The following is a 14,334-nucleotide window of genomic DNA, read 5'->3' as shown; positions in this document are numbered from 1 at the left end:
TTTGTTTGTATATTTTAAACGTTAACTCATTGTTGTAAAATTGAAGTTGTTTGCTTGGCCTGCGTTCTCTTGAGCAGCCTTTTCCTTTTGTTGCCTCTTTGACGGCTGTGAGCCAGTATTTAAGTTGATTATTACAAAGTGTTGGAGTGAAGAGTGTTTTTCCCAATTTGTATTTTGTATTGGGTTTTGTATTATATTTTGGGAATAGACAGACAGACAGACAGACAGACAGACAGACAGACAGACGGACAGACAGACAGACAGACAGACAGACAGACAGACAGACAGACAGACAGACAGACGAACAGGTCGTAACATAAATGGGAGTTCATCCAGGACAATAGTAAAAGTAATTCCTAAAAGAAGAAATGTAATTGTATGGTTCAATTGTGTGATTTTATCCTATTTTTGATTTTATTGTGCAGCGACCTTGAGTCTCCTGAAAGATGGTTTCATATAATATCTATTTTTTTCTCTCATGTGTATAGATATACTGTATAATTTTCTCTGCATATTTAAATAACCACTAGATGTTCTCGTGTTGCTCCTGTTGTCTCTCACCTCTGATGCTTCTGTTCACCTTTGAAGTCAAAATATCTTCCCATAGACACGTCACTCTTCAGAGACACACAGCTGGGAGCAGGTTCAGGTTCAGGTCCAGGTCCAGGTCCAGCAGATGTACATAGTTTTGATCTGAATACACACAAGACAAGAGAGAAAATGATTCCAGTACTTGAAAGAGTTACAACCTCCACTGATCAGATTCAGCTTCCAACAGGGAGGGTGAGCTCCATGCACTGTAACTTGGGTTCTTTGCGATGTCACAGGAATATACATATCAATGGCAACAATAGCATGTGCATTTCTGATGTTCTTAAAATTATGTGTACGTATGTATATTCTAGTTTGTGCACGTTTATTTCAAAAGGCGGGAAAATTGGCAAGTTTACAAATGTGCCGATGGGAGGGGATTCCGACAGGTGTGGTGAGATTGTTGTTTTCCTAAAGAACCTGGTGCCTCATGTACTAAGAAGTTCGTAGATCTTCTACTAAATATGTCCGTAAGTCAAGTCAAATATGTATGAAGTCATGAACGTGTGCTTTAGTCCAACGTACCCGTTACATGACATGTGTACTCGTACTATTAAGTTGCATTGACGTAACTACATATTCATACTCGTAATCAAGAAGGTACACATGAGTGATTGAACACTTGTAGTCGTAAAAGACGAAAAAGAAACCTTGACTATATTTTTACATAAGTTTACGAGTACAAGTTACTAAACACTCTTGAATCTGCAGGTGTGAGTCACAGATTTCTTTTGCACCTCAATCTCTGAGAAGTTTGGTGTATATTTTCTAGACACTCGTAGCATGAGATCTGTACCTGTACTTCAAATACACATACACGTAACTACATACGGTGGGTACAGAAAGTAATCAGTGGATCATATGAGCTTTTGATTTTTCACTCTTTGTTTCATTGCAGCCATTCGCTAAAATCATTTAAGTTCATTTTTCTTCCTCATTAATGTTCACTTAGTTCCGCACCTTGACAGAAAAAAACTGAAATGTAGAAGTTTTTACAAATGTATTAAATAATGAAAACTGAAATCATCACACGGTCATAAGTATTCAGACCCTTTGCTGTGACTCATATTTAACTGACATGTCGTCCATTTCTTCTGATCCTTCTTGAGATGGTTCTACACCTTCATTGAGTCCAGCTGTGTTTCATTAAACTGACTGGATTAGGAAACACACTCCTGTCTATATAAGACCTCACAGCTCACAATGCATGTCAGAGCAAATAAGAATCATGACGTCGGAGGAACTGCCTGAAGAGCTCAGAGACAGAATTGTGGCACAGATCAGGCCAAGGTTACAGAAGAATTTCTGCAGCACTCAAGGTTCCTCAGAGCACAGTGGCCTCCATAATCCTTAAATGGTTTGGAAAAGTGTGGGACGAGCAGAACTCTTCCTAGACCGTGGGAGAAGAGCCTTGGTGAGAGAGGTGAAGAAGAACCCAAAGATCACTGTGGCTCCAGAGATGCAGTGAAGACATGAGGAAGTTCTCGAAAGTCAACGATCAGTGCAGTTCTCCACCAGTCAGGGCTTCATGGCAGAGTGGCCCCACGGAAGCCTCTCCTCAGTGTAGGACGTATGAAAGCCTGCATAGAGTTTGTCAAAAAACACGTGAAGGACTCCCAGACTATGAGAAATAAGATTCTCTGGTCTGAGGAGACCAAGATGGAACTCTTTGGCCTCAATTCTCAGAGGAATGTGTGGAGAAAACCAGGCACTGCTCATCAAGTGTCCAGTACTATCCAACAGTGAAGCACAGTGGACGCAGCTTCATGCTATGAGGGTGTTTTTCAGCTGCAGGGTTTGAAGGAAAGATGAATGTAAGTACAGAGATATCCTGGAAGAAACCCTTGAGTGCTCAGGACCTCAGACTGGGCCGAAGGTTCTCCTTCCAACAAGACAATGACCCCGAGCAGAACCAAAATAACAAAGGAGTTGCTTCGGAACAACTCTGTGACCATTCTTGAAATGTCTGTCCATCAACGTTCACCATACAACCTAACAGAACTAGAAAAGGTTCTTCAAGGAAGAATGGCAGAGGATCCCCAAATACAGGTGTGAAAAACTTCTTTAACAGTTTTCTCCCGAGAACAGCCAGACTGACTGCAAATAAAAAACACTGAACACTGCAAAAAAGAACGAGACACTACCTCACCTTAATCACATGCAATATTCTGTGGTGAATGTAAAATATAGCTTTAAGTGCAATACTGCAAACACTGCTTTAATTCTCTCCCTCTCTGTCTTTTTTGTCTTCTTCCTCTCATGTGTAAAGATATACTGTATAGTTTTCTCTGCATATTTAAATAACCACTAGATGTTCTCATGTTGCTCCTGTTGTCTCTCACCTCTGATGCTTCTGTTCACCTTTGAAGTTAATTATTCTTCCCATAGACCTGTCACTCTTCAGAGACACACAGCTGGGAGCAGGTCCAGGTCCAGGTCCAGGTCCAGCAGATTTAAGTAGCTTTGATCTGAACAAACACAAGTCGCAGTGAGAAAGTATTTCCAGTATTTGAAGGTGTGATGTGTTACGACCTCCACTGATCAGATTTAGCCTCTAACAGGAAGGATCAGTTCCATGCACTGTAACTGGGAGTTAAGTTTGGTTCTTTTGTTTGTATATTTTAAACGTTAACTCATTGTTGTAAAATTGTAGTTGTTTGCTTGGCCTGCGTTCTCTTGAGCAGCCTTTTCCTTTTGTTGCCTCTTTGACGGCTGTGAGCCAGTATTTAAGTTGATTGTTACAAAGTGTTGGAGTGAAGAGTGTTTTTCCCAATTTGTATTTTGTATTGGGTTTTGTATTATATTTTGGGAATAGACAGACAGACAGACAGACAGACAGACAGACAGACAGACAGACAGACAGACAGACAGACAGACAGACAGACGGACAGACGAACAGGTCGTAACATAAATGGGAGTTCATCCAGGACAATAGTAAAAGTAATTCCTAAAAGAAGAAATGTAATTGTATGGTTCAATTGTGTGATTTTATCCTATTTTTGATTTTATTGTGCAGCGACCTTGAGTCTCCTGAAAGATGGTTTCATATAATATCTATTTTTTTCTCTCATGTGTAAAGATATACTGTATAATTTTCTCTGCATATTTAAATAACCACTAGATGTTCTCGTGTTGCTCCTGTTGTCTCTCACCTCTGATGCTTCTGTTCACCTTTGAAGTCAAAATATCTTCCCATAGACCTGTCACTCTTCAGAGACACACAGCTGGGAGCAGGTTCAGGTTCAGGTCCAGGTCCAGGTCCAGCAGATGTACATAGTTTTGATCTGAATACACACAAGACAAGAGAGAAAATGATTCCAGTACTTGAAAGAGTTACAACCTCCACTGATCAGATTCAGCTTCCAACAGGGAGGGTGAGCTCCATGCACTGTAACTTGGGTTCTTTGCGATGTCACAGGAATATACATATCAATGGCAACAATAGCATGTGCATTTCTGATGTTCTTAAAATTATGTGTACGTATGTATATTCTAGTTTGTGCACGTTTATTTCAAAAGGCGGGAAAATTGGCAAGTTTACAAATGTGCCGATGGGAGGGGATTCCGACAGGTGTGGTGAGATTGTTGTTTTCCTAAAGAACCTGGTGCCTCATGTACTAAGAAGTTCGTAGATCTTCTACTAAATATGTCCGTAAGTCAAGTCAAATATGTATGAAGTCATGAACGTGTGCTTTAGTCCAACGTACCCGTTACATGACATGTGTACTCGTACTATTAAGTTGCATTGACGTAACTACATATTCATACTCGTAATCAAGAAGGTACACATGAGTGATTGAAGACTTGTAGTCGTAAAAGACGAAAAAGAAACCTTGACTATATTTTTACATAAGTTTACGAGTACAAGTTACTAAACACTCTTGAATCTGAAGGTGTGAGTCACAGATTTCTTTTGCACCTCAATCTCTGAGAAGTTTGGTGTATATTTTCTAGACACTCGTAGCATGAGATCTGTACCTGTACTTCAAATACACATACACGTAACTACATACGGTGGGTACAGAAAGTAATCAGTGGATCATATGAGCTTTTGATTTTTCACTCTTTGTTTCATTGCAGCCATTCGCTAAAATCATTTAAGTTCATTTTTCTTCCTCATTAATGTTCACTTAGTTCCGCACCTTGACAGAAAAAAACTGAAATGTAGAAGTTTTTACAAATGTATTAAATAATGAAAACTGAAATCATCACACGGTCATAAGTATTCAGACCCTTTGCTGTGACTCATATTTAACTGACATGTCGTCCATTTCTTCTGATCCTTCTTGAGATGGTTCTACACCTTCATTGAGTCCAGCTGTGTTTCATTAAACTGACTGGATTAGGAAACACACTCCTGTCTATATAAGACCTCACAGCTCACAATGCATGTCAGAGCAAATAAGAATCATGACGTCGGAGGAACTGCCTGAAGAGCTCAGAGACAGAATTGTGGCACAGATCAGGCCAAGGTTACAGAAGAATTTCTGCAGCACTCAAGGTTCCTCAGAGCACAGTGGCCTCCATAATCCTTAAATGGTTTGGAAAAGTGTGGGACGAGCAGAACTCTTCCTAGACCGTGGTAGAAGAGCCTTGGTGAGAGAGGTGAAGAAGAACCCAAAGATCACTGTGGCTCCAGAGATGCAGTGAAGACATGAGGAAGTTCTCGAAAGTCAACGATCAGTGCAGTTCTCCACCAGTCAGGGCTTCATGGCAGAGTGGCCCCACGGAAGCCTCTCCTCAGTGTAGGACGTATGAAAGCCTGCATAGAGTTTGTCAAAAAACACGTGAAGGACTCCCAGACTATGAGAAATAAGATTCTCTGGTCTGAGGAGACCAAGATGGAACTCTTTGGCCTCAATTCTCAGAGGAATGTGTGGAGAAAACCAGGCACTGCTCATCAAGTGTCCAGTACTATCCAACAGTGAAGCACAGTGGACGCAGCTTCATGCTATGAGGGTGTTTTTCAGCTGCAGGGTTTGAAGGAAAGATGAATGCAAGTACAGAGATATCCTGGAAGAAACCCTTGAGTGCTCAGGACCTCAGACTGGGCCGAAGGTTCTCCTTCCAACAAGACAATGACCCCGAGCACAACCAAAATAACAAAGGAGTTGCTTCGGAACAACTCTGTGACCATTCTTGAAATGTCTGTCCATCAACGTTCACCATACAACCTAACAGAACTAGAAAAGGTTCTTCAAGGAAGAATGGCAGAGGATCCCCAAATACAGGTGTGAAAAACTTCTTTAACAGTTTTCTCCCGAGAACAGCCAGACTGACTGCAAATAAAAAACACTGAACACTGCAAAAAAGAACGAGACACTACCTCACCTTAATCACATGCAATATTCTGTGGTGAATGTAAAATATAGCTTTAAGTGCAATACTGCAAACACTGCTTTAATTCTCTCCCTCTCTGTCTTTTTTTTCTTCTTCCTCTCATGTGTAAAGATATACTGTATAGTTTTCTCTGCATATTTAAATAACTACTAGATGTTCTCATGTTGCTCCTGTTGTCTCTCACCTCTGATGCTTCTGTTCACCTTTGAAGTTAATTATTCTTCCCATAGACCCGTCACTCTTCAGAGACACACAGCTGGGAGCAGGTCCAGGTCCAGGTCCAGGTCCAGGTCCAGGTCCAGGTCCAGCAGATTTAAGTAGCTTTGATCTGAACAAACACAAGTCGCAGTGAGAAAGTATTTCCAGTATTTGAAGGTGTGATGTGTTACGACCTCCACTGATCAGATTTAGCCTCTAACAGGAAGGTTCAGTTCCATGCACTGTAACTGGGAGTTTAGTTTGGTTCTTTTGTTTGTATATTTTAAACGTTAACTCATTGTTGTAAAATTGTAGTTGTTTGCTTGGCCTGCGTTCTCTTGAGCAGCCTTTTCCTTTTGTTGCCTCTTTGACGGCTGTGAGCCAGTATTTAAGTTGATTGTTACAAAGTGTTGGAGTGAAGAGTGTTTTTCCCAATTTGTATTTTGTATTGGGTTTTGTATTATATTTTGGGAATAGACAGACAGACAGACAGACAGACAGACAGACAGACAGACAGACAGACAGACAGACAGACAGACAGACGGACAGACGAACAGGTCGTAACATAAATGGGAGTTCATCCAGGACAATAGTAAAAGTAATTCCTAAAAGAAGAAATGTAATTGTATGGTTCAATTGTGTGATTTTATCCTATTTTTGATTTTATTGTGCAGCGACCTTGAGTCTCCTGAAAGATGGTTTCATATAATATCTATTTTTTTCTCTCATGTGTAAAGATATACTGTATAATTTTCTCTGCATATTTAAATAACCACTAGATGTTCTCGTGTTGCTCCTGTTGTCTCTCACCTCTGATGCTTCTGTTCACCTTTGAAGTCAAAATATCTTCCCATAGACCTGTCACTCTTCAGAGACACACAGCTGGGAGCAGGTTCAGGTTCAGGTCCAGGTCCAGGTCCAGGTCCAGCAGATGTACATAGTTTTGATCTGAATACACACAAGACAAGAGAGAAAATGATTCCAGTACTTGAAAGAGTTACAACCTCCACTGATCAGATTCAGCTTCCAACAGGGAGGGTGAGCTCCATGCACTGTAACTTGGGTTCTTTGCGATGTCACAGGAATATACATATCAATGGCAACAATAGCATGTGCATTTCTGATGTTCTTAAAATTATGTGTACGTATGTATATTCTAGTTTGTGCACGTTTATTTCAAAAGGCGGGAAAATTGGCAAGTTTACAAATGTGCCGATGGGAGGGGATTCCGACAGGTGTGGTGAGATTGTTGTTTTCCTAAAGAACCTGGTGCCTCATGTACTAAGAAGTTCGTAGATCTTCTACTAAATATGTCCGTAAGTCAAGTCAAATATGTATGAAGTCATGAACGTGTGCTTTAGTCCAACTAACGTACCCGTTACATGACATGTGTACTCGTACTATTAAGTTGCATTGACGTAACTACATATTCATACTCGTAATCAAGAAGGTACACATGAGTGATTGAAGACTTGTAGTCGTAAAAGACGAAAAAGAAACCTTGACTATATTTTTACATAAGTTTACGAGTACAAGTTACTAAAGACTCTTGAATCTGCAGGTGTGAGTCACAGATTTCTTTTGCACCTCAATCTCTGAGAAGTTTGGTGTATATTTTCTAGACACTCGTAGCATGAGATCTGTACCTGTACTTCAAATACACATACACGTAACTACATACGGTGGGTACAGAAAGTAATCAGTGGATCATATGAGCTTTTGATTTTTCACTCTTTGTTTCATTGCAGCCATTCGCTAAAATCATTTAAGTTCATTTTTCTTCCTCATTAATGTTCACTTAGTTCCGCACCTTGACAGAAAAAAACTGAAATGTAGAAGTTTTTACAAATGTATTAAATAATGAAAACTGAAATCATCACATGGTCATAAGTATTCAGACCCTTTGCTGTGACTCATATTTAACTGACATGTCGTCCATTTCTTCTGATCCTCCTTGAGATGGTTCTACACCTTCATTGAGTCCAGCTGTGTTTCATTAAACTGACTGGATTAGGAAACACACTCCTGTCTATATAAGACCTCACAGCTCACAATGCATGTCAGAGCAAATAAGAATCATGACGTCGGAGGAACTGCCTGAAGAGCTCAGAGACAGAATTGTGGCACAGATCAGGCCAAGGTTACAGAATAATTTCTGCAGCACTCAAGGTTCCTCAGAGCACAGTGGCCTCCATAATCCTTAAATGGTTTGGAAAAGTTTGGGACGAGCAGAACTCTTCCTAGACCTGGCCGTCCAGCCAAACTGAGCAATCGTGGGAGAAGAGCCTTGGTGAGAGAGGTGAAGAAGAACCCAAAGATCACTGTGGCTCCAGAGATGCAGTGAAGACATGAGGAAGTTCTCGAAAGTCAACGATCAGTGCAGTTCTCCACCAGTCAGGGCTTCATGGCAGAGTGGCCCCACGGAAGCCTCTCCTCAGTGTAGGACGTATGAAAGCCTGCATAGAGTTTGTCAAAAAACACGTGAAGGACTCCCAGACTATGAGAAATAAGATTCTCTGGTCTGAGGAGACCAAGATGGAACTCTTTGGCCTCAATTCTCAGAGGAATGTGTGGAGAAAACCAGGCACTGCTCATCAAGTGTCCAGTACTATCCAACAGTGAAGCACAGTGGACGCAGCTTCATGCTATGAGGGTGTTTTTCAGCTGCAGGGTTTGAAGGAAAGATGAATGCAAGTACAGAGATATCCTGGAAGAAACCCTTGAGTGCTCAGGACCTCAGACTGGGCCGAAGGTTCTCCTTCCAACAAGACAATGACCCCGAGCAGAACCAAAATAACAAAGGAGTTGCTTCGGAACAACTCTGTGACCATTCTTGAAATGTCTGTCCATCAACGTTCACCATACAACCTAACAGAACTAGAAAAGGTTCTTCAAGGAAGAATGGCAGAGGATCCCCAAATACAGGTGTGAAAAACTTCTTTAACAGTTTTCTCCCGAGAACAGCCAGACTGACTGCAAATAAAAAACACTGAACACTGCAAAAAAGAACGAGACACTACCTCACCTTAATCACATGCAATATTCTGTGGTGAATGTAAAATATAGCTTTAAGTGCAATACTGCAAACACTGCTTTAATTCTCTCCCTCTCTGTCTTTTTTTTCTTCTTCCTCTCATGTGTATAGATATACTGTATAGTTTTCTCTGCATATTTAAATAACTACTAGATGTTCTCATGTTGCTCCTGTTGTCTCTCACCTCTGATGCTTCTGTTCACCTTTGAAGTCAAAATATCTTCCCATAGACCTGTCACTCTTCAGAGACACACAGCTGGGAGCAGGTCCAGGTCCAGGTCCAGGTCCAGGTCCAGGTCCAGGTCCAGGTCCAGGTCCAGGTCCAGGTCCAGCAGATGTACGTAGCTTTGATCTGAACACACACAAGTTGAAGTGAGAAAATGATTCCAGTATTTGAAGGTCTGACAGGAGAAGTGATCTTCTCACCTCTGAGCTCTGGTCTGACTGTCATGGTCTTCACCCTGAAGTTTTTTAGAGGGAGGATCTTCCTCCTCTGTGTCCACACCTGCACACAAACACAACAGCATCATGGATCTGAATGTTTGTGTCACTTGAGTTAAAGAATAAATTAATGCATGTGTTCACTCTCTGATACTGACTGATAGATAACAAGTTGTTGTCGCTCTCAACATGAACTTTGACTCTGGTTTTGTCTCTGATAAACTTTTATTAATGAAATAAAAAGATGCTGGAACAGAAGTTGTTAAAACAGTCAAGGATCAAAGTTCACCTGCTGCTGCCACACCTGTGTTTTATATCCATCAACTCTTCATCCACTCATGAGTGTCTTGAACTTTGATTGTTGATTCTTTTGACTCTTGATTGATTTATTCACCCCACGACCATACTCTTGATTCATTCATTCACCTCACGACCACACTCTTGATTCATTTATTCACCTCACGACCACACTCTTGATTCATTTATTCACCTCACGACCATACTCTTGATTCATTCATTCACCTCACGACCATACTCTTGATTCATTTATTCACCTCACGACCACACTCTTGATTCATTCATTCACCTCATGACCTCACTCTTGATTCATTCATTCACCTCACGACCACACTCTTGATTCATTTATTCACCTCACGACCACACTCTTGATTCATTTATTCACCTCACGACCATACTCTTGATTCATTTATTCACCTCAAGACCACACTCTTGATTCATTTATTCACCTCACGACCACACTCTTGATTCATTTACTCACCTCACGACCACACTCTTGATTCATTTACTCACCTCACGACCACACTCTTGATTCATTTATTCACCTCACGACCACACTCTTGATTCATTTATTCACCTCACGACCACACCCTTGATTCATTCATTCATTCATCTCACGGCCACACTCTTGATTCATTCATTCACCTCACGACCACACTCTTGATTCATTTATTCACCTCAAGACCACACTCTTCATTCATTTATTCACCTCAAGACCACACTCTTGATTCATTCATTCACCTCACGACCACACTCTTGATTCATTCATTCACCTCACGACCACACTCTTGATTCATTCATTCACCTCAAGACCACACTCTTGATTCATTCATTCACCTCACGACCACACTCTTGATTCATCCATTCACCTCACGACCACACTCTTGATTCATTCATTCACCTCATGACCTCACTCTTGATTCATTCATTCACCTCACGACCACACTCTTGATTCATTTATTCACCTCACGACCACACTCTTGATTCATTTATTCACCTCATAAACACACTCTTGATTCATTCATTCACCTCATGACCACACTCTTGATTCATTTATTCACCTCATGAACACACTCTTGATTCATTTATTCACCTCATGACCACACTCTTGATTCATTTATTCACCTCACGACCACACTCTTGATTCATTTATTCACCTCACGACCACACTCTTGATTCATTCATTCACCTCATGACCACACTCTTGATTCATTTATTCACCTCACGACCACACTCTTGATTCATTTATTCACCTCACGACCACACTCTTGATTCATTCATTCATCTCACGACCACACCCTTCATTCATTCATTCACTCTTGCTGGGCAGACATGATAGATTGTAGACGGTGAGAAAGTCACTGACCTGTGAGCAGCTCTCTGCTCTGAAGACTTGTGTCCATGTTTGTAGATGAAACTTCCAGGTGAGCTCAGCTCCTTCTGATCCAGACTCAGGGAAACACTGATCGATGAAAACGCCCGTGAGTGAGGGGGTGTGTCCTGTCAGAGACCAACAGTGCAACATTGTTTGTTGATTCACACGGTTACAATATGGAAAACAAAACATTTACCACGAGGGTCAAGACGTCTCTGTTTTACACTTTTTTGTCAAAATGTTCAAGTAGAGGAAAGAATCCAGGAGTGGTCACGAGCGCTTCAACAGTTTTGTGGAGATCACCTGTTGCTGCCACACCTGTACAAAGTTCACTTCATCACACGTACACCCAGATTGTTTCAGCGATACAAGAACGACTTTGATCTTTTTTTACAACTTGCATTTTATTGTAGATTTATTTGACAATAAAAGAACTTGACTTGACTTGGAATCTGTTCTTATTCTTGGAGACTTTAATCTATATGTTGATGACGTCACATCTTGCTCTGTATAATAACTTTTAACTTCGACTTCAGCCTTTAATTTTGAGCAACATATTTCTGAACTAAAAAGGCCACATTTTAGAGTTGGTTTTTACTCTTGGCCTGGACATTTCTAATGTATCTGTACATGATGTCCATCTGAGTGATCATTCTCTTGTCTTGTTTAACCTGGACTTCATCCCTGAACCTAAGCCTTTGAACGTCAGGTCTCAGAGGCGTGTCATCTCAGCCGATACTGCAGACAGTTTTTCTGCTATGTTTGATCCATTTTCCTTTAATGACCACCTTAACATGGACAGTTTGATTCACTGTTTCATTAATCATTGTTATCCTGCCCTCCACACGTTGACTTGCGTTTTGGCAGTAAGCTAAACACGATTTGCTCATCAAGACTCTGAAGCGGTGGATTCTTTGTACTCAGGTTTATTGACTTGCAAATCTTTTTGTAAAACTGAAAACAGCAACAGACAAAATATATTTGCAATACATTGTTGAAAGATAAACTGTACATTATTAAGAAACAGTATATTCAAATTAACAGACAATTACCTATTAAAGGCAAATCATCACACGATGATCACAGTTTAATTGTGTATAAATGAACATTGATCTGCAGCATGCGTTCACAAATGATAATGAGGCGATCCCCGCACGAGACATCAAACGATTAACCAACACAAATAAGTTCAACATCACTAAAGAATAAAAAGTGTTACATACCAACGATGCTACAAACGGCGTACGACGTAAAGCTGCTGACATGAGACGTGATCATGCTCTTGGCTGTGAAACTTTGCACTGCAGCTTCCTACCTCCTTATATGGCCTTGTGACGTCACATCACGTGACATCCGCTCTTAGTATAATAAAAATACTGGTGACAGGACAATTGTGATGAAATACTGGATCAAGTGGCACCTGTTAAATCGAACTTGAAAATTCAGAAAAAATGGTGCCCTTGGACAAATGAAGATCTCCTGAGTCTGAAGAGACTTTGTCGAAAGACTAAACGTCTCTGGAAGTCCACTTAACTTGAGGTGCAGAGACTTCACCTCAGGGATCTGATGTCTTCATAAATTGAAATGGTGGAAACTACCAGATCTGATTACATCAGGAAACTGGTAGCAGCAAATCACGCCGGTCTTCTGTGACAGAAGACGCTGCGATGCTTCCTTTCCTCTCACGGGCTGATCAATTACCTTCTTCATTTCCACAACAAAAGCTTGTTAAGAAAAGCAGTCTGATGACCTCTCTCTTTAACAGCTGCTGCCCAGGCGAGAGTGTCTCGGCGCAACAGGGGCTTATAATGAAGGCGATCCTGGATCCCTCCGTCGCTTACATGTAGGGTTGTTGTACAAACACGATCTCACATTGTAATAAAAATGCTCGACACTGACCCAGGTTTCCATCGTAACGATCCGGAGTAGGAACCCATGCCTCGAGACGAGGCAGCATGACGGAGACAGCAGCAGGTGGATGAGCGGCATGCGTGTGAGCAGCGGGAGCTACAGGTGCTTTGTCTTGCTCACGCAGGTTACCAACACTTACAGAAAGTTGTTTTATCACTGCTACCAGCTCATCCAGAGTTTGCTTGTGGTGTTCCAGGAGTGATCCCTGAGCGGCAAAGGCTCCTTTCACGGCTTCCTAGTCCGCTGAGTCCGAGTGTGGCCTGATCATTCTGTGACGAGGGCCGAAAAGCACTCTTTAATGAAGCGTCAGTGTCTTGCTTGAGGTGGGTGAGGTTCGGAGGAAGCAGAAAGTTCCACGGTGCTGGTGGAGAGAGACAGGGCCGGTGCGCAGGTGGTGGTGGCCCGGGACCGGAGTTCTGGTGGTTGAGGAGCAGGCGGAAGGTTGGACGGAGCAGGTCGGTTATCCTGTGAGGAGAGGTCGGAATTACTACGTGGGCAGACAGGCAGGCAGGCAAAACAAGTGGATTAGGAAAGACTAAACTGGCTTGAAGACAAACCATAACAGTTTGATGATCAGGCACCGACTGGGTTGCTCTGAGGCCTCTTCTACTCCTCCATCGAGCTCTCGCAGGTGGGGTTGATGAGGTGGGTTGGCCTCCCAGGTTGGGACACTTCGTCACATCTGATGGACACTGGACTTGGGTTTGTCCTAGGCCTCCCAAAGTCCAGGACAAGCTCCTTGGTCTTTGAGGTGTTCAGCTGAAAGTGGTTCCTCTGACTCCAGTCCAAAAAGTCAAGTATCATGACTCCTGTACTCGTCTTCGCCTCTGTCCCTTCAAGTGAAAGCCATCGTCTTCCTGTAAAGGACATCCTTGACCTCCTTCGTTACCCATGGTTTATTATTAATGTAAAAGCGGACAGTCTTAGCAGAAATTTAAATAATCTGTTAGACAGTGTTTCTTACCATGAGAATTCAGCAGAACATCCCAGTCTGTGGTGTCAAAGCAGTCTGTGAATACAAGGATAGATACATAGATACACTTTTTGAATCCCTCTGAAGATCTCCTTGATTACCAAAAACTATAATAGTTTATAAGATCTGTGGTTACTGGTGTAGAGTGTAAAATGTATCACTTTCAATGATAAC

The 14,334-nt window shown here is 41.6% G+C and overlaps 1 protein-coding gene across 1 annotated transcript; it reads right to left on the bottom strand.

The window, feature by feature from the left end:
* Positions 1 to 557: 557 nt before the first annotated feature.
* LOC148083133 (uncharacterized) lies at positions 558 to 13,991 on the bottom strand. Its single transcript, XM_087785605.1, has 5 exons — positions 13,798 to 13,991; positions 9,348 to 9,515; positions 6,940 to 7,077; positions 3,744 to 3,875; positions 558 to 693 (listed from the first exon to the last, which is right to left on the bottom strand). Exons 1-5 carry the CDS (start codon positions 13,989 to 13,991, stop codon positions 558 to 560), a joined length of 768 nt encoding a protein of 255 aa, XP_087641731.1.
* Positions 13,992 to 14,334: the final 343 nt, after the last annotated feature.

This window comes from Callionymus lyra, chromosome 3 (genome assembly GCF_982586985.1).
Source record: "Callionymus lyra chromosome 3, fCalLyr1.hap1.1, whole genome shotgun sequence".
Lineage (NCBI taxonomy): Eukaryota > Metazoa > Chordata > Actinopteri > Syngnathiformes > Callionymidae > Callionymus > Callionymus lyra.
The sequence above is the reverse complement of the archived record's forward strand: the minus strand, read 5'-3'. Positions and strand labels throughout refer to the sequence as shown.

Excerpts from the sequence above, each read along its gene's own strand:
- LOC148083133 (XM_087785605.1), bottom strand. The coding sequence starts at position 13,991 with ATGATACTTGACTTTTTGGACTGGAGTCAGAGGAACCACTTTCAGCTG. Across the intron at positions 9,516-13,797 it reads TGCGAGAGCTCGATGGAGGA|ATCAAAGCTACGTACATCTG; the intron begins GTAGAAGAGGCC and ends GTGTGTGTTCAG. Across the intron at positions 694-3,743 it reads GGTGAACAGAAGCATCAGAG|ATCAAAACTATGTACATCTG; the intron begins GTGAGAGACAAC and ends GTGTGTATTCAG.